Below are 24,621 nucleotides of genomic sequence, written 5' to 3'. Positions count from 1 at the left end.
TTGGGCTGGTTTCCTTTGCTTATATTTGAATTGCTACTTAGCTGAACCCGTTCACTTGAATACCCCAAGCCAGTTTCTGTCTTTTGATAATGTTCTGCGTAGGAATGATTATACTGGGTGAGAAATGGAACCCTGTGGGTTATGTATTTTGGAATAATACCCAAGACCAAAGGAGATTCTTAGTCCGTGGTTAATCTGCAAAGCATATGCACTGCTATCATAAGGGAGCTCAGGTGATTGGTTAACTTATTATAATGAGGTCAAGGCTATGATTCTAACCCCAAGGAATAATGATGTCTCCTCATCACACTCTACCTCAAGTCCCAGCCAGTCATCTTGAAATTGTCTATAGTTAGTATTGAGAAACTTCAGATGGATCATTTTATTTGATTAGACTTAAGGTTCAGTTTTGAGGTCTAGGCCAGCGTTTTCTGTTTTCTTTTTCTTCTTGTAACGGTTCCAAGAAACTCAGCTTGCTTTCTTTTCCTCTTGATGGTTGCCACCCTTCATTCTATAAAATTTTTTTTTCTCCAGAAGACTGACTTTAGTGTCAGATAGTTTCCCCAGGTTCTTGTCTGCTTTCCTACATTACATAAGGCTTATCCATAAGCCTTTTAAATGAAAGGTTTATTAGCTATAGTTACATGGACATAGATGCATGTGTGCTACATGAGGTGAAAATAAAAACTTTTCATCAGGGATTTATAAATGGAGAAACTCTGAGAGCTCACATAGTGGTGAGAGGTGTCTGAATTCCAACCAGCCAGATTGGAGAGACTTTGTGAACATGTGTGGCATTGAATAGAGACCTCAGAAAGGTCATAAATCTTAGTAGGAGGTCTAAACTAGCAGTAGACTAAAAACTAACATACATGAACATTAACAAAGCTTAAAAATAAGACTTGAGAGAATCAAGGTGACTCATGAGTAACTTAATTATCTGCCAAACAAAAAGTTAAGATGCTGTAAAGGAAGAGAACAAAATCCATTAAAGGAAATTGCCCAAGGCTGGGGAAAGCGTGATGGGAATGGAGAAAGGAGTCATGAAAAATTCCTCCGAGCTCATACAAGGCTGGGAATAATTTGTGTTTCAACCATAGTGGAAAGATCATTTAATGATATATCAGTTAGATACTGCCTCAGTGGGGGTGGGTCTAGAGTGGAGGATAGCTCTGGACTGAAGGCTGCTCTGCATCTGCCGTAACAAAGCTTAAACTGATTCCAAGTAACTAAACTGCATCCAAGGAGGGGAAATAACCTGCCCATCCCATGATTTGGCAGATTACCAGGCTTTCACCTATAAAACTCATCTACAACTCTACCCACACCATCCTGCCCCCAGTAGTATCCTCTGGGAATGGTGTCTTCTGGTGCTATGAAGTTAATAAATTGAGTGACCTTATCCATGGTAGCCAACATTTTCGTCTACTTTTCAAGACTTGAAAGGTTACTAAAGACTTGAGGGAACGCTTGTCTCTCTGATATGATATGCCATTTTTTCCTTGGAATTCTCTCTATGCTAAGTCGCTTCAGTCATGTGTGACTCTTTGCAACCCTTTGTAGCCTGTCAGTTTCCACTGTCCACAGGATTCTCCAGTCAGGAATGCTGGAGTGGGTTGCCATGGCCTCCTCCAGGGATTGTCTGCATAAATTCAGGTAAATCAGAGATCCGTAGGGCTCAGGGGCACCCAAGTTGGGAGTCAGTATCACTTTTTCCTTTTTGAAGATTGCCAAGTACTTTATAAGTGATTGCCTTGGGAGGCAAGATGAGAGGGTAACTTTTATGGAAACCTTACTTTCCTGAAATTTATTCAAAGAATATTTATTGAGCACATACCTACATGTCAGGTACAGTTCTAGGTTTTTACAACACATCAGTGGATAATAGACAAAATTCATGAAACCTGACACGTAGGACAGTACCTCTATTGTTGCCTTTCTTTACACAGACTGTGTGTGTGTGTGTGGTATGTGGTACGTTGGGGGCATTGTGGTTTTACTGCTTATACTGAAATGACCTCTCTGAGCCAGTCCTAAAGAGAAGGGATTGGCTTCACGCCTCAATGTGATGAACCTGAACTGTGTATTTACTGCTTTATGGTCTTGGTTGAAGTCTGTATTCACCAATTAAGGTAAGCAAAGACCCTACTTAACACCCTGTACTGCCATGTTACATACAAGGAAATAGGGCCCAGGGAACAGAAATAGCTCCATGTCTTCTGAGATATCCCCTTACAAACTGTGAGCCCAGAAATGAGGCGGTTCTTAGTGGACAGAAGGTGTGTGTGGGCTAAGTTGCTTCAGTCATGTCTGGCTCTTTGCGACCCTTTGGACTGTAGGTGGATATATATTGTTGTATGTTTATAGAATGAGCAGTGTGTGTCTATAAACGTGTATGGTAAACACTTAAAACCATACTTCTAGATGAGATCATTTGTGCTTCAGCTTTTATTGCTATGTGCTCGATACTTTGTGTTTTGCAAGTCACAGTTTCATGAGAAAATGTTCAGTTGTTGGAACTCATCTTTTCATACCACTCCATAATGAAATGTTGCTTCACTGTGAAGCTGTTGGAGGGTACCCTCTCCCAATCAGCTATGGCCATGAGATAAGGATGGTAGGGTACAGGCCCGAATAGGGCTGCTCCTTCAAACCGGGGCTATGGAAGGCCTCATTTTGAAGGTGCTTTGAACAGGCAGGGGTCATGAGCGACAACCAGTCAAAATTACTCCGAACATCCATCCATGTTTCTTTATATGAAGTTCCAATATACTATGATTAAAAGAAAGGACAACTGCTCCCTAGACAGAAGTTGAGAGAAGATGGGGTCCCATCTAAGAACTGAATCAAGCTTTTATAAATGGTAAACTCAAAAGTTTCTGAATGTCATTGTAATTGTAGAGAAGATATTAAAAAGAAGAATTTTTGTGGTTCTAGTCTGCATACATGTGAGTCTGTGTACACACCAGCTGGAGCTACTGGAGGTCCAGCCAGTCTTCAGCTTGGCTGGTGGAGTTGACTTTGGGCCACTGCTGAGAATGAAGGGACAGAAGGGCCCTCTAGGATGTCTCAGGAAAATTTTGGAAAAAGAAAATGGCAGGGTGTTTCAGAGCTACTGCCTCCTGCTTTGATCTAGTGTAGGAAATACTGTGAGGGCTTAGTGTGTTTGAAGCATTGGTTCAACCTATACTAGTTAAGGCCCTACTGGATTCAGTCTTTAGCCCAGAAACCACATTAGCCCAGAGCCCCTTAGCTCTCAGAAGGTTTTGTTTGGTCTGCCCAGTGTTTTTTGTCATTTTAATTGCTGTTGTTTTTAATTAGTTACTAACTGAAAAATCAGGCCATTTCAACCCCTCAAATTTCACATTTCCATCTTCTTTTGGAAACTTTGGTCCTTTAAGACTTGTGTTCTTCTATAGTAATAATTGGCCGAGTACCTGCTGCCCTTCTAGATGAGCCTTGGCAAGTGCCCTTTTGATTTTCTGTCAGACCCAACCAGCTTCACTCTTATGATACCTTTCTGGCTTGGTAGGTGGTTGAGTTTGTGACTCCAGCTTTGGAGACCAGCTGAGGGTTGGCCTCAGCTGGATGGCAGACAGTCCCCTGGAGGCAAGAAGGAAGGGGACACTCACGCTGGCTCTGGAGGTAGGCAGCGGTCCTGTTACCAATTCTGGCTCCTCAGTCTAGCTGAATGACAGCTGGCACGTTATTTAACAGTTCTATATCTCAGGTTTCTCACCTGTAAATGCTGCCTTGTAGGATGTGTGATTATCAAGTGAAACCTACTTCAATTTACCTTATTGTGAGGCTGGCACTTAGTAAGTCCTCTGTGAGTAGATATTAGCTATTTTCACTGGTCATCATCATCATTATTAATGTATCAGAGACATGAGGGTAGTAGGGGAATGTAAATAATTACATATATATATGTAAGAGATTAGTTTATTCCCTTAGTAATTCCTCAAAACATTTTATACTTCCTCCCCATACCCCCGTTACTCCTCTTACATACCTTCAGTCCTGTTGATATGAGGGCCTATTTTCTCATTTTGTCTTCAATGCTGATTTTCTTTTCATATATAATTCTTTTATTTCAGTTTCTATATTTTAATATCCTATCAGCTAGTAAAACCAATTTTTCCTTTTCTAGATTTTATTACTATATATACCTTAATATGATTATAACATTTTATAAATAAGACTATTTGTGTTGCAGGTATGTGGGGAAAAACTTTTAATAAAAGGACTTTTATACTTTAAGTGGATGCGTGATTTTGTCTTACTCTTTGCTATATAATGTCCTTCATGATTCCTACAAAATGCACTGTAACAATATCCTACAAGAGCCTCTCCTCACACAATTTTATTTTTCTTTTAAGGAAGTAAAGGGAAAAAAAGTAAGCATTTATTTGATTGAGGCATCCTTTTTTTTTTTCTTATCTGGAAACAAATTACCATTCTGATAATTTGTTAGAAATTTATTAAACCTTGATAAGCCTAAAATATTCTTGCTATCCTGATAGACCAAAGTGGTAAAAGCAAATCTGATCATCTAATTTAGGTTTTATGTAAATCAGTAAATCTTTTCAGGATAAAGGAAGTATACTAAAGACAGTTTGGTTTAAGTTTAATGTTACCATCTCTAAATGAAAGAGGAATCTGAGGATCTAGCCACACTTTAAAAATATGTGCCAGTGTTTATTTAGAATCCCTTCTATTTTATTAGAAACAGGAACAGGAATTTCACCAGCAGGAAGTTATAAAATACAGGTAAGTTTAATGCTCCTTTGATTGTTATCCATGGCAGACATCTTGGATCCAAGGTAAGAATCCAAGTAAGAAATAAACATCCAGTCCCTGATGACTCATTTAAGTCCTGCTCAACTAGATGAAAGCTTCTACCGAGAGGAAGCACTGCCACTCCTCCTGGCTGGCCTTGTGTTTCTTTCAGTGCTCTAAAGAACTTTGTGCTTGGATGGCTCTGCTGTGTCAGGCTGCTGGACAGGAGTTGATGCTCACGGCGCCGCTGACCAGGGCTGCTTTACTGAAGCTCACCGGGCGCCCGTCAATCACAAAGTGACGGATGCAGCCTGTGAAGGGTCTGCCGGGGGCCAAGCGTGGTGTCAGTAGAGACTCTGGAAAAAGAAATGAACACCCAGTTCGCAATCGAGGCATCCCAAGCCCAAATACTACTTTGTGGCAAAAATACATGTCATAACCACTTACATTATCAAGATGATTTACATGTCAAAGATGGAATATAGTAATTTACTTATTTTTTTAGGAACATTATCTGCTTTTGAAGTAATATGAACATGTGGTAATTTTAGAGTTTTGAGTATAATTCAGCTGTGTATTTACCACTGAAATTTACCACTTACAAGTAAAATCTCAGCAGTGAGTTTTCAGGATTTGCTTATGCTTTTTACAGTTAATTTCACCTGGGCCTCACTTATTTTGTATGGTTTACTGAGACAGGAAAGAAAATTCAGCTTCCAGACTCTTCTTGGAACTGGTTGATGTTTCTGTTTAATTTGTATCATTTACCCTTCATCCTTAATCCTCCACATTTTTGCCAAGCTCATAAAATATAATGAGAAAATAATGAATTCAAATAAACTAAATTTTAATTTTCCTGAGCTCTCAGGGTTTAAGAACTATAAATAGGATAAAGATAACTAGCCTAGTCTTTGTGTGGGTACAGGTGCCCTGGGGTATGCCAGAGAAACTTTCTCCCCTTATCTTAATTAGAGATCTGGAAGAAGCCTTGTGCTTATTAATTGTACAGACACAATTAAATGTGTTGAAATGATATAAGCAATATAATTTAAAGCAATTTAGGGAGCTTAGGAATATCATGAAATTAAAATCCATTTAGTCAAAGTTTATTATTAGGTACAAAACAGCTATGTGAACAGTGGCAGATAAAAAGATGGAAAACACTCAGAAATCAGTAACTTGGGAAAGAACATAAAAAAGGACAGCAAGTTAAATACCATCAGGCAGCTGTAGTAAGTTTTCTAAGCAATGTAGATTAAGAATATGCAGAAGCTTTGTTTATTGAAAATCACTGAAATAGTATTTCATATTTAGAATGATAAGCATCAAGTTCTAGATTTGGAAGGGGCCTAAGAGGTCAATTCCCCTTGTCTCTAGATTAGTATGACTTTTTGTCATACTTTTGTCATTCTTCAAGACTGGGCAGTGTATGTATATCATCAGAATAAAGAGTGAACAGGAAAGAATATAAGGGGTAAAACATCTCTTTCTTCTGTTCATTTTAGATACTAGTTTTAGAACATGGATTTTGACTCTGCCCAGGCTTACCACTGTTTGGTTCATGGGGGACAAATTCTAGAGGAAACAGTTCATATAGAAATTATGGTTTGCATAATTCACTATACAATTTATTACAGTGGTGGCAAAGTGCCCCAGAACCCTAAGTAATTGATTAATAAAATCAACACATGATTTTAAGAGCAAACATTTCTCAGGTTGAAAGCTTGACTATATACAGAATAATGCAAGATTTTCAGCAGAGGAATACATAGTTGTTAACTCAAAAACTTAACATCTAATTTTGATTTTTAAACGATCATACAATAAAGTTGAATTTTCTGATACAAACTTCATGAATTTCAATGCATTAACTCTTTGTTGATAGAAATAGTGTGTTACCAGAGCTCTGCCTGGTATAAGAGCACTGGTTGGGATTCTAAGATTTCAGTATACACAGTGGTTTTGTTTATGCCTAATTTCCTTAAGTTATTCTTTTTCATGCCCCAGTTTCTGATGTGATTTTAGTGGAGTTAATCTTGAACAGCTCAAAAATTATGTAATTAATGATGTTCAGCTTAAATTATACTTTTTGTCCTAGACTTGCTGCATGATCTGTAGATGGAATTAAAAGCTGCAGTGGTGCAGGCTAGTGGGTAGACCTCACTGGCCTTGCTAATTCCTGTGTGCTGGCTCATTAGCTCAAATTTGCTATTCATAATATGTCTCAGGTAGGCAGAATTTGGCTTCAGGTGGATCCTGCCCAGCCAGCCTGTGGATCAAGTCTTGTAGTGAGAGATCATGGTAGTGTGTCATGCTGGAATGAGACTCAAAAAACCAGAAATCAGAGAGAGAAATATGTGTCTGAATGATGCAGTAAGCACTTCAGGTGCAAAGTGAAGAACAAATACTGTAACTTCTGTGAGGGAGGGCCATGCTTGTTTGGTCCATCTCCTGGAGCCTAGCACAGTGCTTAATAGACACTCAGTATCCCAGGCGGTGCGAGTGGTAAAGAACCTGCCTGCCAATGCAGAAGACATAAGAGATGCAGGTTTGATCCCTGGGTCAGGAAGATCTTCTGGAGAAGGGAATGGTAACTCACTCCAGTATTCTTGTCTGGAGAATCCCCACGGACAGAGGACCCTGGCGGGCTATAGTCTATTGGGTCGCAAAGAGTCGGATATGACTGAAGCGAAAGCATGTACGTTTGTTGTGTGAGGAAGTCATGCTCTCTGGAAGCAAGAAGTATGCTATTTAGCTTCAACAATATTCTGCAGTGAGTGCCATAAAAGTGATATTCAGGGTGGGGTGGGGCGGGGCATGTGTGTAAGAAGTGTGAGATGGATCCTCAAGGTCAATAGGAGTTAAGTTGGTGGAGAAGTGGGAGAAGCAAGAAAGAAGAACATTTTCTAGAAATTGAGGCCTTTTGCTCTTGTGTGAAGGCCTGGAGCAAAGTTCACTACTGAACATTCAGAGAACTGCAAGCCCCAGGAGGTAGGGGGAGGCCCTAGCGCAAGGGGGCAAAGTGGGGAGAGAGAATCAGGACCTTGCATGCTAGGCTGACTTTGATCCTGTAGGCCTCTGGGAACCTGCAATATTGTAAACTATGTTGTGATCTCCAGGAAGAAAGCAACGTGCAGAAATGGAAGGACTGACAGCACCCATCTTCCTCACTGTACCTGCATGAAGTGCAATGTGGTCTTTGCCAGTATTTCAGAACTGAAGCCTGGAGCAGGAGGAGAGGATTAAGGAATGGAGACAGGAGTGGATAATAGAAGTAAAGCAGAAAGACTGCTTTCTGAGGGTCTCCTATTGCATCAGTGAGTTGTTACTGTCTATACTGGCATTTTGAAAAATCCACATTACAAAGCAGAGGACTGCTTAGTTGCTACTATTTTGTGAGTACCCAAGACTGGATGCTTAATCTTTCTCACTCTGTTGGTTAAAGCATTATTTGCCTTTACATGGGTCAGTCTAAAATAGTATAGTTAGGATGCAAGGAAAAACTATGTTAAGTTTTTCCTTTAAATCCTCACCAAATGCCAGTTGTAAAAGCTTGGTTTTTCCCTCATGCTACCTTTATCATTCAGGTTTCTCTAGTGAATGAAGTGTGTGAAATAAACACTTTCAACAAAAGGTCATGGTCCCTGCTTTAGAGGCTTAAAGTAATTGTGGGGGGTCCATAAGTGCCCCATCACCATCTGGGACTATCCACCATTCTTGGCAGATGACAGCATTGATGTTACTGATGATGTTTACAGAACTGCAGCTGGGAACCTCTCGCAGGGAATGTCACTATGTAGGAACAACAGAACTTATGGTCTGCAGCTGTTTCCACGTTTCACACTAGTCCTGGACGGGAAGAACTGTGTATTCTCTTAGTGTGGAAGAGGAGTAATTGTCACCAAACTTTTAGTCTTCTAAGGTTCTCAGATCCTACAGCAGCAATAGCAAATGAGTTTTCTTTGTGTAAGAGAGAAAACAGTGTGTTTCGCTGTGTGTATGTGAGAGGTATGTGTAAAGAGAAGAGAAAAAATTCAGTAGACACAGCAGAGGGAGAGTAGTATCTACTGTTTAGCATGCTGCGTGTGGTTCTTATCTGTTACTTTGTTTTGATCCTTGGATGTGCTGTGTGCTTCGTAATTGTCAGTATACATTTTCCTATGAAAGGATGTGTGTGTGCTCAGTCGCTCATCATGTCCGACTCTTTGTGACCCCAGTGACTGTATCTTCCAGGCTCCTCTGTCCATGGAATTTTCCAGGCAAGAATACTGGAACGGGTTGCCATTTCCTACTCCAGGGGATCGCCCTGACCTAGGGATTGAACCCACATCTCTTGTGTCTCCTGAATCGGCAGGCAGGTTATTTACCACTCCGCCTCCTGAGAAAGTCCCCTATGAAATGACATTGTATATAAAATTCTTGGAGTTACTAGGTGAATTATAAAAATACATAGCTCTTAATACTGTAATAACAGTTATGAGAACTTAAGTGTTTTTTTGGATTTGGAAACTCATCACTTTAAATAACTCTTACCTGGAACACCTCCAACAAACACAGGCTCCCTGTGATCAACTGGTTTTGGATTTAGGGGTCCAACCACGTGGTTCACTTCAGAGTCTACATCCAACTGAACCACATTTGAATCTCTAATAACTGAAATACAGGGAAAAGAGTGGTCATAAGTGATATTGAGGTGATTAATTTTCACATGAAAGGGAATAATTTATTATAGCAATAGGTTTTATTTATTCCAGAATAAACCATACACTTCCCTCTAATCACTGAAAACATCAATGTCTAACCAATCACTGTAAAATTTTCCTTTGAAAGGGAGACTATTTAGAATACTCTTTCTGATACTTTTTCTTTGCTTCGTAAATAATGCATTATTTAAACAACTCCATAAGACTATTCTGGCAGCATTAATATTTTCAAATCACATGTGGATTCAATATACAAATTTTAGTACATTAGCACTTATTCTCTTTTCTTGACTACTTTTAGACTGTCAGTTATTACCTATTCTGTCGTATAAGTTATACAAAGTTCTTTCAAGTCATCATGTCAGAGGTGGGTGTATAGGCTCACTTTATCAGGGAAACCCAGGACACACAGCTTTCCTCACCTGTAATTCTGTGCCATCTGCCATCACAGAGACTCTGCTTGGGTGTCACTGAGGTGGAAAAGTCTCTGATGCCATTGTTGACTTTCACTATGACCTGTAAAAAACAGCGCACATTGTGGAATTTCATTTCATTTCTCCTCTTTGGGATAAGATGAGATTTCTTAGATTTACCACAGGTAAGCAAAACTTTGAACATCCAGACAGTAGCTTTGCAATTTGAACACAAGGGGTCACTGTTCAGTAGACTAGAGGAAATGTGTTCCTCAGAAAGAGAACAAAATAAAGACACCGGAGAGAAGAGGGGGCAGAGGAACAGTAAGATAGCACAATGAATTCCTTTAAAGATGGAATGTGCTGTACAAGGCAGGTAAAGGTACTGAGGAAGAGCTGGCCTCTAGGGCCAGCTGCCTGGGCTCATACTCGAGCGCTCCTACTTCCCTCACTGTGCCACGTTTCTTATTTGCAAAATAAGGGTGATAACTGTAGTACTCACTTCACAGAGTTATTGGGATTAAAGGAGTTAATCCATATAAGGCATTTAGAATAGCATCTGACCCACACTAAGAACCATATAAGGATTTGTTCTCATTGTTATATGGTTTCATAGAATATACTGGAACTCAAATGAAAATCAATTATATTAAGTTAGGGGCATTGATGAAAATATGCTTCATATTTATTTGAATACTCTCATGAATGTTCTTTAGTAATATTATTTGGGGATGAAAGTGGTGTTTAATTATAACAATTTTTTTTATTTTTAGCAGCTGAGAAGAATGTATGTATGGTATGCATACATATTATAGACAGATGAACATTTGCTGCTTCCATTTGTTGTAAAAAATTCCTCTTCTGATTCTTTTATTAAAACTTTTTAATTATTGATTTTTTTGGCTTTGCCACAATTTCATGGCTCTTTGCTCTAATCAAATCAATTCTCAACATATGAATCTGAATCCAAAAATTACCTGCATTTAAATTTTATGTTTTAGCTTTCCTGTTGTTTGTTTTTCCCCTCAGTTAGGAAAGATCGATGAAATAATTCTGTGAAATAAAACTGCTTCAGATCTAGAATCCAAGGTCAGAGAAGATAGACTTAGAACAATTCTTAACACGCTACCTGCCCATTTTTCATGTGAACATTTAGGTATTCTCCATTGACACTGTGGCCGTGAACAAGGGTTCCGGAACTGCTTCTGGGACGGACTTCAAATGCAATCTCAAACTTCAATCCAATATTGAAAGACTCATCTGTGGAGAGAAATACTATTAGTTCTCAAGAACAGAAACCTAAATTTTGTAACCATGGCATGATTTTGTAATTGCATATTTTTGTATCTCTTTTGGAAAGTTTGATACATTTTTCAGTAGGTAAGTAGAAAGTGTCATTTTCCATGTCAAACACACTGGAAGCTCTGAGCAGGTCTGGAGTGCGGGGTGGAAACAGCATGCTGAAAATACATCATGGCTATGGGAGCTCAGGTGAGGAAAAATTGATTCCAACCAGCAGGACCATTTATTATTTCAAAAGTGAGAAGCAGGAAAGAGCTAACTAGGAAGAACTGGTCTGAACACAAGTGCAGAGTCTGGGACGTCTGGAGAGCACCTGGAGAGGCCAGTGTGGCTGGACTGTCCTTGCCCTGTGAGTGAGGGTGGAGCGGGGTGAGTAGGGAAGGCCAGCAGGAGCCACACGGGGAAGGGCTCCAGGGCTCCAGTAGGGAAGACAGACTTTATACTGCAGACATTGACCATGGGAGCTGACTTGATCAGATCTGTATTTAAAATAATTCTTAAAAGAGATCACTGGAGCCAGTGCTGCAGAGCATTTGGGAGGAAAGAGAAAGTAAGAACAGCAAAAGCGGTTAGGAGCTGTTTTTGCAGTGATGCAAGAAAATGAATTCTTCTTAAGAACAGCCGTGTTCACTCCAAGAGACTCACCGAAAAGCTGGGCATCTTAATAGTGTTCACTTCACGTGGCTTCTTATAGATCAGTTTTTAAAGTTTTCCTGCTATTAATGTTTATTGAGAACATAAATTGTGCAGGTTGCTATGCTTTTCAGGCTGTCTAAACCTTTGAGTTCATTTCACTGAAATTCAATGAAAGGCAGAGGAATGTGCCTGTTGGTGTTTTAGTAGAGATAAAGAAGGAGAAAGGAAAGTAAAATCGTGAACTAGACACAGAGAGGAAACATTGCCTCCAGTTATCCTGTCGGACGTGGGGATGGGTTAAGAAGGGATAACTGCTGCTCTGTCAGGTCTTTATTCAGGGCATGTTGAAGGCAGGAACATTCTCCTGTCTTCTTTCTCAGCACCTGTTCTGGTGCCCTCCTCACACCTAATGGTTGCTCTACAGAATGCTGTCGGAATGGACTGGATGGTGATTGTGTGTAGTCTGTTTAGGATTTTATTTCCTTATTTTTAGAACCATTATGTTCCATCACTTGGCACAGGGACTGTCATACCAGAGGCACACAATGAAAACTTTGTTGAGTGAGAGTAAGAGTTGAGAATAAAAATCCAGAAAGAAAATTTTTTAAGGATAGCTTTGTCTGCTGGAGTTGCTGGAGACGGGAGGAAGTGGAACTTTCCTTAGCAGGAACAATGGGTGCTGCTTAGAAGGAACAGAGAAAACAAAACCTCAGTGTGTGAGGTAGCCAAAAGCCCACACAGGTTAGACCACGGTGCAGCACAGAAAGTCTAAAGGAGCCAAGATGGTCTATCCCTAGAGGTTTGGCAGCTGTGGAGAAGCACTGGCTGGGGAAAGCAAACAGGGATTGGCATGGTCCATGTGTCTATTTGGACGGCAGCAGAGGAGAAAGGTGGTCCTTATGAAAAGTGACTATTTTCAAGGGTTGAGTTTGCTATTCTCGTTTTTAACTTTGGGCCCAATATCCCTGTTAGCCATCTCCAGGAAAGAAGTATTTCATGATTCACATTTTAACATAAGTCATTGTTACCTAGGACCACGTAACCTCCTTCTGTTGAGAAGTATGTTCCTGTTTCCATTGGACCTTCGAAACAAGGAGTCACACTAAATGTCTGAGAAGCAGAGGTGATGGAGGCCCCATTGAGCTGAAGATTGCTGAGGCAGCCACTGAAGCTGTAGACCGAGTTTATCTGAGAGGAGAAGGCATTTCTTAAAATCCATTTTCTCAACACTCACAGACGCACCAATGAAGGGATTTGTGTCCTGAGAGGAACCTAGTAATTTCTTGCCCTATTTGTTTTCGCTATCTGAATAATCGATCATTTTCCAGATTGTTGCTTTTTAACTAGATCTTTGAAGCTAGAATTTTGTATTAGGTAATAATAGCCTACTGTAATTAAGGTACAAAAATTTCAACATTTTTCACAACAAGGTAAATTGCAGTTGTGGTTTTCAAACTGAATTAGAAATATTCTCATTTGTTTTCTTCAAGAAAGACAGCTGTGCCCTAGATCACCTAATGCTGATAAGGGCTAGCAAAGAACTAAACTGTTAAATCTACCATGGTTAAATAAGCAGCAGAGAATTTGCTTTATTGGCTTGTGTCTGAACATTTATCATACCACAGGACATGAAACACGGGCCACTTTAGATAACCGATTTCACAGTTTTAGAAATCTTTCTTTTAAAGAAGCTGTCATGGAATTGGGGCTACTCATCTAAAATCAAATTAAATATGAACATTTCCCCCCATTTTTGCTTTATACACACATATTAATAGATCTTTGTTGTTGCTGTTTAGTCACTAAATTGTGTCTGACTTTTTTGCGACCCTGTGGTCTGTAGCCTGCTAGACTCCTCTGTCCATGGGATTTTCCAGGCAAGAATACTGGAGTGGGTTGCCATTTCCTTCTCCAGGGGATCTTTCTGACCCAGGGATCAAACCTGAATCTCCTGCATTGGCAGGCAGATTCTTTACAGTGAGCCACCAGGGAAGCCATTTAATGGATCTTAGAAGTGTATTCTTTGTGTTAAAGTCAAACCTGTATTTATATTAAAAATAAGCTTAGTCCTTTGATGCGTTCCTTTTTTTGCTAAATATTTTTGAAGGTCCAATATTTTAAACTTTTACATTACAAAAATAATGTTGTTTTCTTCTACCATATCCTCATGTCCCCCAAGGGGTAGCCACATTTCCTTGTACAATTACAAATTGTGTGTATGTGTGTGTGTGTGTAAGAAATGAAGATGAGATCATAGTTTACATAATGGCCTGAAAGTTTTTCTTTTTAACCCAATAATACATAATATAATGACTTGCTTTCTTTTTTGGGTAATTTTTTTTGGGGGGGGCTGTGCCATGCAGCCTGCAGGATCTTAGTTCCCTGACCAGGGATTGAACCCAGGCCTGGGCGGTGAAAGCACTGAGTCCTAACCATTGGAGCACCAGGGAATTCTCTTTTGGGTGTTCTTTAAGACTAAAAGCATGAGTACTTGCTGAACAAATAAGCATGCCCTTGAGACATAACTTTTCATGACAGTTTATACCTCTGAAACATTTTTCATCTCACCTCTACCTTAGAATCAAAAGGTTACTCCAGGCTTTGTGATGTCACAGGGTGGACAGACAACCATAAAACAATACCCACTTATGTATCCCGTCTCCAGCCAAAGTACAGTTTTACTTTTGCCAGTTTTCTAATCGTGAAGCGAGGGCTACATTAAACAATCTTTCAACTCTAAAGGTGGATGGCTCTACCTGATCACACCTGGCTTACCTGGACATTTTTCACAGCCCTTCCAGGAGCCACACCTCCCAAATAAATAGGACCCCTGATTTTCCAGTCAGCTCCTGTAGGGGGAAGACTTTCTTCTAAGACTCGAAGCCCATCAATTATCATTCGGCCGCTGCTCTTTTCCCGAATAAATATCACCTTGATGGAGAGAAGGACAACAGCGTATCTTTAGTACATCCAAAGATTAGTGGAAAGGCTGTGCTGCTTCTCCTCCCAACTGTGCTATCATTTGCAGTGCTGCGGAAATTCTTTAAACAGTGGTCCTTTCACCAAAGGTCAGGAGTTTGTCTCTTCTTTTGAAGCCTGATTTAAAGTTACAGGCTTAATCTCTGAATACAGCTTATGTTTAGCAGAGTTCTCTGTCCCAGCTGGCAGCCTACATGCTCTCACTTCTAAATTTAATTATAATTAATTGTAATGCAGCTGACATTGCTTACTTTCCCACTATACACACACAGAGAATTGCTTTGATATTTAGGTTGTTCTACCTGTTATATCCTTTCTTCCCAGTAATACAGCTGACATTGCTTATTTTTCCCACTATACACACACTGAATTGCTTTGATATTTAGCTTATTCTACCTGTTGTATCCTTTCTTCCTAACAGATTTACTCTATTTTGTACCTTCCATAGCTTAGTCTATGAGACACTCAGCAATCATAGAAAATTTAGAATATTATAGGCAGTGGAATAAAACCCAGTCAAGTGAAAAATCCTTATAGAAACCAAACTTCAGCTTATGCTGACCACTGATCTTTTGTTTAAAATAACTGCACTAAAAATAGCTGATCTGTCAAAAAAATTATACTCAGATTATATTTCTTTTAAAATAATAAGCTTCAAGATTTTTGTAATAAATTAACGAAAGTTTCTGAAACTGAACTCTGAACATATAGCAATAAAATTTGTAAATGGATGTTTCTAGAGAAACCACTAGTGGGGTATCAGAATGGTGGACGTTTGCTGATAATAATATTCTCTGCCTTCAACTTACATCATGCCACAGTCCATCATTGTATTTCTCCTGGCTTCTAATCTTCAGTTTCTTGTGGCCAACATTAAACATGAAAACCAAGCGGCCATGGGCTAGGAACAGAGTCATGAAGTTATTCTCTTCTTGATCTGAGACATAGAAAATCATCCCATGGGAGGAACGTGTTTTCAGACGAATGGAAAACTGGGATCTGGTAAATGAGAAGGAAAAGCTTACCACTTGTCAAAGAAGACTGTGATCTCTAACTTCCCAAGACAATACAGCGTAAGGAAGAATAAAGCCATCTGATCTAATCCCAAGAAACATTACTTCTAATTACATCTTATTATTATTGTGAATATCGGGTAAGCACTGCTAATTCAAAAATGTAAATCCTCCATTTCCTCATACAACAAGGATAAATCCCACATTTAAGAAAGTGTTGTTTCAATAAATGCTGGAGAAAATGTGGAGAAAAGGGAACCCTCTGGACTGTTGGTGGGAATGTAAATTGATACAGCCACTATGGAGAACAGTGTGGTGATTTCTTAAAAAACTGGGAATAAAACTACCATATGCACGCGTGCTAAGTTGTTTCAGTTGTGTCTGACTCTTTGCGACCCTATGGACTATACCCCACGAGGCTCCTCTGTTCATGGGATTCTCCAGGCAAGATTACTGGAGTGCATTGCCGTGTCCTCCTCCAGGGGATCTTCCTGACCGAGGGATCAAACCCACATCTCTTACATCTCCTGCACTGGCAGGTGGGTTCTTTATCACTAGCACCACCTCAGAAGCCCCAAACTACCATAAGACCCAGCAATTTCACTGCTGGGCATATGCCCTGAGAAAATCATAACTGAAAAAGACACCAGTACCCCAATGTTTATCGCAGCACTATTTACAATAGCCAGGACATGGAAGCAACCTAGCTGTCCAATGACAGATGAATAAAGAAGCTGTGGACATATGTACGATGGAGTAGTCCTCAGTCATGAAAAGAGTTTGAATCAGTTCTAGTGAGGTGGACGAACCTCGAGCCTGTTACTACAGAATGAAGTAAATCAGAGAAAAACAAGTTTCATAAAATAACACATACATATGGAATCTAGAAAAATGGTACTGATGAACCTATCTGCAGGGCAGGAATAGAGACGCAGACCAGAGGACAGACTTGTGGACACAGTGAGGGAAGGAGAGGGCAGGACCACCTGAGAGAGTACCATGGAAACGTATACATTACCATATGTAAAATAGACAGTTAGTGGGAAGCTGCCACGTAACACAGGGAGCTCAAACCAGAGATGCCTAGAGGGTTGCGATGGGGTGGGGGGTGGGAGGGAGGTTCAAGAAGGAGAGGATATATGCATAATTATGGCTGATTCACATTGTATGGCAGAAACTGACACAACATTGTAAAGCAATTATCCTCCAATTAAAAATTTTTTTTAAAAAGTGTTTCAGTAAAGGATAATATCATGTCTTGCTTTGAAAAACTGATTGCACTTAATTTAGTAAAAATCTTTATGCTAAGGAAGCTTCATGTAGACAAAATAATAGAGAGCAATTAATATGCATATAAAAATTTGCATAGAAACAATATGACTTATGTACTATCTAAAATACAGATTCAGTTTTCTCCCCATAAAAATTAATCAATGGATATCACATGCTAAAAACAGCTACCAAAATGTGTAGAAATCAAATAAAATTTCTAGAAATTCAGCTTTAGGCCATAGATAAGGTACATTTATTAAGCTAATTTCCAGTTTGATTAACTCTGTGTTTTTCCTGAAGAATACAAAATACTGATTCTGCCTATTAGGCAAATAGGAAATTAGGAGTTTCTTATTGAATCCACTGACGGTATGAATGTTTGAAAGAGCTATATGAGAGTGCTGCTGCTGCTAAGTCGCTTCAGTCGTGTCAGACTCTGTGTGACCCCAGAGACGGCAGCCCACCAGGCTCCCCCGTCCCTGGGATTCTCCAGGGAAGAACACTGGAGTGGGTTGCCATTTCCTTCTCCAATGCATGAAAGTGAAAAGTGAAAGTGAAGCTGCTCAGTCATGTCCGACTCTTAGTGACCCCATGGACTGCAGCCTACCAGGCTCCTCTGCCTATGGGATTTTCCAGGCAAGAGTACTGGAGTGGGGTGCCATTGCCTTCTCTGTATATATGAATATCTGGGTGCTAATACTTTAAAAGAAATCTTAAATAATCCTAAATAACTTGGAGAGTTGTGAAACACCAGGAAGAAGTGATGAACTTTAGAGATAGCTTGAGGGTCAACAGAGACACAGTGCATTTGTATTTTTAGTGTCTTCAGACGTATTCCCACTTACAGTCTGAAAGCAATTTGTGTCGGAAAGGGAAGGTGACAGTAAGGTTACATGATGAGTCATTTAAAATTTCCCCCATCTTCCTTTCTTTGATTGTATTTTCTTTTTCATTAAGTACAGCAAACTCCTAGGACAATGCTATCATATGCCTCTTACTTTTGGGAAGAAAGTCACAGAGAATGTTATTTATTGGACAGTATGAATTATGTACTATTTAGTAATTGTTTTGATGAAAAAAAGAATAAGATTAAAGTAGCACAAAAAAATTATAGGAAAAATAACATATGGCAAGTAAGGATGAAGCCCAGCCATGGCATCAAGTTTCTAAACAGATAGTGTGTTACTTTACTTTTCACCAAAATCTCTTTTTAGGTGTTCAAACTCTTGACGACTGTTGGCTGTCCCTCCATACTGATAGGCATGCTCTATCGCTCTAGGGCTGTTGGAAAGCTGGCAGTGTGAGTCTCTTGGAATATTTCTCTCTAGGAATTTCAGGCCAACAGGATCCCACGAAGGAGCATCTTTACTTTTCTCTCCCTGTAAGAGTAGGAAATGACTCATTTAAGGGATAAAACTGACATACTAGTAGCAAAAATTCACTTTTAATTTTTTATCATTAACAATGATGATTAAATAATTAAAGTGTATATTCTTTGTACATATTCTACTTGTAAAGTATTAGACCTCTCCATTCCTCTACTGCCTTAAGCAAATGCCAGCAGCAGCTGCAGCAGTAACAAACAACAACAGAGTATGTTAACAAACCCAAAATTCCCATTTACAGTCAGAAAACAATTTGTATAGTGAAGCTATAGAGACGAGTGCTCTGTGATTTAAATTAAATGTACATTTTAATCAATGGTGGAAAATGAAAACATTGGCAATAAAGACCACTGAGAGACTTGATAAATAAAATCCTCATATCATATGCAACAATACCACTTGAATACACATATTATTATTTATATAACCTGCATACAAAGTTAAATACTTAGTAACATCTTCAAAATATTTTTTAAATGTTTTGGGTGATAAGATATGTAGCAAACTTATGTGACAGGATATAGAACAATTTTTAAAAATTATTTTGTGCTCTTAGAATTGCACTATTGATTTTAAAATTTACAGTTCTGAAACTAAAGACTAATATTTAATGGTTATTTAGTCAATTTCTGAAGCAAAAGTAAATGCAAGTAAATCTGAGCATTCAGTCATTTACTCATTTATTCAAGCAAATGTTTATTGAGTACCTAATAGGTAGGAGTGAAGAAGAAGAAAAAAAAAATCAATGTTTCTGTGTGCCTTCAGTGGGCAGTGTGTGGTGGGGAACAGAAAGGTGAGTGAGACATGGTTCCTGTTTTTTAAGGACTGAAAATTGATTTGGCTTTTAAACAACAAATTGGAAGACAGGTTGTAGCTGGATAGAAAGGACCTTAGATGACTTGGTAAAGGATGGGGTTTTGTTTTTTAGGTGATGAGAAGCACCACAGGTTTGAAAAGCAGGGAGTGGCCTAATCTGATCCACTTGGGAAGAAATCTTGCAACAAAGTAAGAAGAGAGAGGAAATGTTTGGAGCTAGGGAGCTCGAGAACACAGCAAGAGTCAGGTTGAGACACAGGATCAGAGGGGAGAGGACAATTTCTGGTTCAGGATTGCTGAATGAATGCACATAGCTTTCCCCCTCCCTAATTCCCATCAAAATGTCAGAAGAACTATACACATAAAAATAAATCCACCATAGTCCTGGAAGTAGAGGAGGATTTCTACTAGTCAAACAAAGCAGTGTGGAATTTCCATAAAACAATATTGTAATACAGACTGGAACAGATCGACTATATATATATATATAGGTTGTGCTGGGTCTTCGTTGCTGTGCACAGGCTTTCTCTAATTGTGGCAAGTGGAGGGCATGTAGAATTTTCCTAGACCAGGGATTGAACGCACATCCCCTGTATTAGCAGGTGGATTCTTAACCACTAGACCACAAGGGAAGCCCAAAACTCTTAATCTCATATGGGAAAAAGATAAGACCTCCAAAAAAGTCTGTGTTCTGGGCAAATCCAAGAAATCAAGGAAATGTAAATCAAACCCACAGTGAGCTATCACCTCTCACTTGTCAGAATGGCTATCATCAAAAAGAATACAAACTGGTGAGGATGTGGGAAAGGTATCCTCTTACACTGTTGGTGGGAATGCAGACTGGTGCAGCCACTGTGGAAAACAGTATGATGGTATCTCAAAAAACTAAAAATATAACAGAACTACCATATGACCCAGCAATTCCACTCCTGGGTATATATCCAAAACTAACCCCAAAACTCTAATTTGAAGAGATACATATACCCAATGTTCACAGCAGCATTGTTTACAATTGCCAAGATATGGAAACAACCTAAAAGACCATCAAAAGATGAATAAAGAAGATACACCCATATACACATACACACAGTGGACCTACTCAGTCATAAAAAGAACAGAATTTTGCCGTTTGCAGCAACATAGATGGACTTGTAGAGCATAATGTTAGGTGAATACGTCAGAGAAAGACAAATACTGTGGGATATCATTTATATGTGGAATCTAAAAAAGACAACAAACTAGTGAATATAACAAAAAGCAGCAGACTCAGAGAGAGAACAAACTAGTGGTCAGCAGCGGGGAGAGGAAAGTGGGCAGGGGCAGGACAAGGGTGGAGAATAAGAGGTACAAACTATTAGGTATAAAATAAGCTACAAGGATATATTGTACAGCATGCGGAGTACGGCCAATATTTTGTATTAACTACAAACGGAGTACAACCTTTAAAAATCGTGAATCACTATATACTGTATACCTGTAACTTATGTAACATTGTATAACTATACTTCAATTAAAAAAACAAATAAAATAAAATAGGGGTTAAGGCTGGCCTCACGGATCAGATGAGAGTTGGGCAATCCTTGAGAAGCTGTCAATGCAGATATTTGGGGGAAGCACGGTCTAGGTAAGAGGAAAGCTCAAGGGAGGATCTTAAGGCAGGAGTGTACCTGGCTTGTTCTAGAAACAGCTGGTAGATCACTAGGAGGAGACGAGCAAGTGAGAACAAGGGTCTCTATGACACTGTAGGAACTTCAGCGTTTAATCTGAGTGCAGTGGGAGGATCATTTTGAACACAGAAGTAACATGATAAGGCATGTTTAAAAGGATCTGGTTGTTGTGCTGAGAATATACTACTGGGGAGCAAGGTAAAACAGGGAGGCCTGTTGGGAGGCTATTACAGAGATTCAGATGAGAGACGACAATGGCTTGGACCAGGATGGCAGCACTGGCACTTGACTGCATTGTTTACATTGCCAGGAAGGAGTAGGGAGGGTCAGACTGAAAGAATGAGAAGGAATTGGACCTTCATTTGTAATGAAGGCAAATAATGTACATGCTAGGTGTAAAACGAATGAGAGAACAGTCATCAGTGACCGCAATTTAAGACTCAAGATTTTGAATGCAAAGTCACTCTAGTTGATGCCACAGATCAACTGTGGATGTGAGTGGTTAAAAGGAAGGCCAAGGAAGGAGGGAAAACAAGGTAAGATCAGAAACCAATGATTTCTAGGACTGTGACAGAAACTAGAGGCTGTTATGCAACAACAAATGATACTAGAGAATGATCACAGTATATAGTATATATTTTTATATAAAATACAGAGCAATTTTAACCACTGTAATGAAAAGCAGTTGGAAGTAAGAGCAAAAGCTTACTCAAACTGTTTCTTTGGGAATAAGAACTGATACAACAAATCTGGTAAACTGTAATATCAGATACTACAGAAATCATATCTTTCATACAAACACAGTTGCAAATGAGTAAATTCAATAAAGCACCAGTGACTAGAATTGTATGTGTGGAGTAAAAGGGCAATCTAGAAGTTGGCGCAGCATTATCTTTTACCTTTTTATTCTGATTTGTTTTAGGCTTTGAGGAATTTCTTCCTTTTTTGTGAAGGAGAAACAATGGTGAAGACTCAATGGGACACTCATAAAGAGAAGTGTGGACCTTTTCAGAATACCGCTGGAAATCTTCGACCTCTACATCTCTATCCAACCTGTGTTTGTAACAGAGGAAAGAAAAATCTTAAGAATGTTGTTCAGAATTATATGATGAAACTATGGAAGTCAAAGAACTTTAGCAATTAATGTATGTGTGTGTGTGTGTGTGTGTGTGTGTGTATGTGATGGGTCTTTATCCACCAACCACTATCTTAATTAGAACCCTTTAATTGATCATTTAACCAATTAACCAATAACTCTGTGCCTGGCACCAGCACACTCTGACAGATGAACATGTCTTCCCTCACCATGTCCTGGATGATGAGGACCTCATCTGTGTTACTTAATCTGTATTAAATTCCTCCCTTGCATATTTTTGAACTCAGGGGGTTCTCATCATCTTTGTTAAGGATAAAACAACATGGCGGTCTACCGAATTGGAGAAGATATTTGCAAATAATATATCTGATAAGGGGTTAATATAAAAAATACACAAAGAACTCATACAATTCAACATAAAAACCAAACAACTTGATTGAAAAAGGGGGCATAGGACCTAAACAGACATTTCTCCAAAGAAGACATAAAGACAGAAAATAGACACATGAAAAGATGCTTAACATCACTAATCATCAGGAAAATGTAAATCAAAACCACGAAGAGATACCACTCACCTGTCATGATGCCTATCATAAAAAAGACAAGATACAATTAAGTGTTAGTGAGGATGCAGAGAAAAGGGAACCCTCACGTTTTGTTGGTAGGAATGTAACTTAGTGCAGCCACTATGGAAAATAGGCTTCTCAAAACATTAAAAATAGGACTACCATATGATCCAGCAATTCCATTGCTGGGTATTTACCAGAAGAAAACAAAAAGACTAATTTGAAAAGATACATGCACCCCTGGTTTCACTGCAGCATTATTTACAACAGCCACAATATGGAAGCAACTTACGTGCTGACTGATAGATGAAGATGAATGGATAAAGATGGGCTATGTATATGTATATGAAATATTATTTAGCCACGAAAAATGAAATCTTGCCATTTGTGACATGGATGGATCTAGAGGTTAAATGAAATAAGTCAGATGGAGAGAGACTACTATATGATTTCACTTAAAAGTGGAATCTAAAAAACAAACAACAGAACAGGGTCACAGATACAGAGAGCAAATGGGTGGATGCAGAAGGGGAGGTGTGAGTCCAAAATTGGTGAAAAGGATTAAGAGGTAAAAACCTCCACTTATAAATAAGCCATGAGCATCTAATAAACAACATAAGGAATATTGTCGATAACATTATAATAACAGTATGGAGAAAGATGGTTAGTAGACTCATCTTGGTGAGTACTTCATATACGCAACTGTCTCCTGAGAAATCTGTATGCAGGTCAAGAAGCAACAGTTATAACTGGATATGGAACAATGGACTGGTTCCAAATTGGGGAAGGAGTACGTCAAGGCTGTATAATGTCACCCTGCTTATTTAACTTATATGCAGAGTATATCATAAGAAATGAATGCCAGGCTAGATGAATCACAAACTGGAATCAAGATTGCTGGGAGAAATAGAAACAACTTCAGATATGCAGATGATACCACTCTAATGGCAGAAAGTAAAAAGTAACTAGAGAACTTCTTGATGAGGGCAAAAGAGAAGAGCGAAAAAGCTGGCTTAAAACTTAACAGTCAGAAAACTAAGATCATGGCATCCAGTCCCATCACTTTATGGCAAATAGATGGGGAAAAAGTGGAAGCAGTGACAGATTTTATTTTCTTGGGCTCCAAAATCACTGTGGACAGTGATGGCAGCCATGAAATTAAAAGACGCTTTCTCTTTGGAAGAAAAGCTATGACAAACCTAGACAACATCTGAAAAAGCAGAGACATCATTTTGCTGACAAAGGTCTGTCTAGTCAAAGCTATGGTTTTTTCAGTAGTCATGTATGGATGTGAGAGTTGAACACATAAAGAAGGCTGAGCACGGAAGAATTGATGCTTTTGAATTGTGGAGCTGGAGAAGACTCTTGAGAGTCCCTTTGATTGCAAGGAGATCAAACCAGTAGATCCTAAAGGAAATCAACCTTGAATATTCATTGGAAGGACTGATGCTGCAGCTGAAGCTCCAATACTTTGGCCACCTGATGTGAAGAGCCGACTCATTAGAAAAGACCCTGATACTGGGAAAGATTGAAGGCAAAAGGAGAAGGTGGTGGCAGAGGATGAGATGGTTGGATGGCATCACCAACTCAAAGGACGTGAGTATGAGCAAACTCAAGGAGATAACAGAGGACAGAGGAGCCTGGTGTGCTGCAGTCCATGGGGTTGAAAACAGTCAGACCTGACTTAGAGACTGAACAACAATCAGATGTCAAATCACTATGTAGTATACCTGAAACTAACATAATATTGTACATCAACCAAATTTCAACAAGAGAAAATTAATGAAAAAATAATCATGCATTAAATTAATATAAAAAACTTTCTTAAACCTCTGAGGATGATTTGAGTATGTTGCTCTGTATTGTACCACTGACAGTAAGTACAGAAGTAACCACATTTAACATTCACAGTCTGCTGTATGCCACGTGCTTTATGCACATTATTTCAATTAATCCTCGTAACAAGTTTACCAAGCAGGCCCTATTATTATCTG

General features: G+C 39.1%; 1 protein-coding gene across 6 annotated transcripts in view; it reads right to left on the bottom strand.

Annotated features, from left to right (window-relative positions):
- Nucleotides 1–4,697: 4,697 nt before the first annotated feature.
- The window catches only part of LAMA4 (laminin subunit alpha 4), a 148,272-nt gene continuing 128,348 nt past the window's right edge, over nucleotides 4,698–24,621 (bottom strand). For all 6 annotated transcript variants that reach the window (XM_086317224.1, XM_086317227.1, XM_086317222.1 and 3 more), the window contains 9 exons: nucleotides 21,865–22,018; nucleotides 18,289–18,476; nucleotides 15,622–15,811; nucleotides 14,609–14,764; nucleotides 12,862–13,021; nucleotides 11,025–11,155; nucleotides 9,905–9,998; nucleotides 9,313–9,432; nucleotides 4,698–5,135 (listed from right to left, as the gene is read on the bottom strand). In XM_086317224.1, the coding sequence (XP_086173350.1) occupies nucleotides 4,990–5,135; nucleotides 9,313–9,432; nucleotides 9,905–9,998; nucleotides 11,025–11,155; nucleotides 12,862–13,021; nucleotides 14,609–14,764; nucleotides 15,622–15,811; nucleotides 18,289–18,476; nucleotides 21,865–22,018 (1,339 nt within the window). In that variant the 3' untranslated portion in view covers nucleotides 4,698–4,989. The remainder of the gene's footprint in view (nucleotides 5,136–9,312; nucleotides 9,433–9,904; nucleotides 9,999–11,024; nucleotides 11,156–12,861; nucleotides 13,022–14,608; nucleotides 14,765–15,621; nucleotides 15,812–18,288; nucleotides 18,477–21,864; nucleotides 22,019–24,621) is intronic.

This window comes from Bos grunniens, chromosome 9 (genome assembly GCF_055505025.1).
Source record: "Bos grunniens cultivar Pamir isolate PY7600 chromosome 9, Bosgru_T2T1.0, whole genome shotgun sequence".
NCBI classification, from domain to species: domain Eukaryota; kingdom Metazoa; phylum Chordata; class Mammalia; order Artiodactyla; family Bovidae; genus Bos; species Bos grunniens.
Note: the sequence above shows the minus strand (reverse complement) of the source record. Positions and strands in the feature narration are given on the sequence as shown.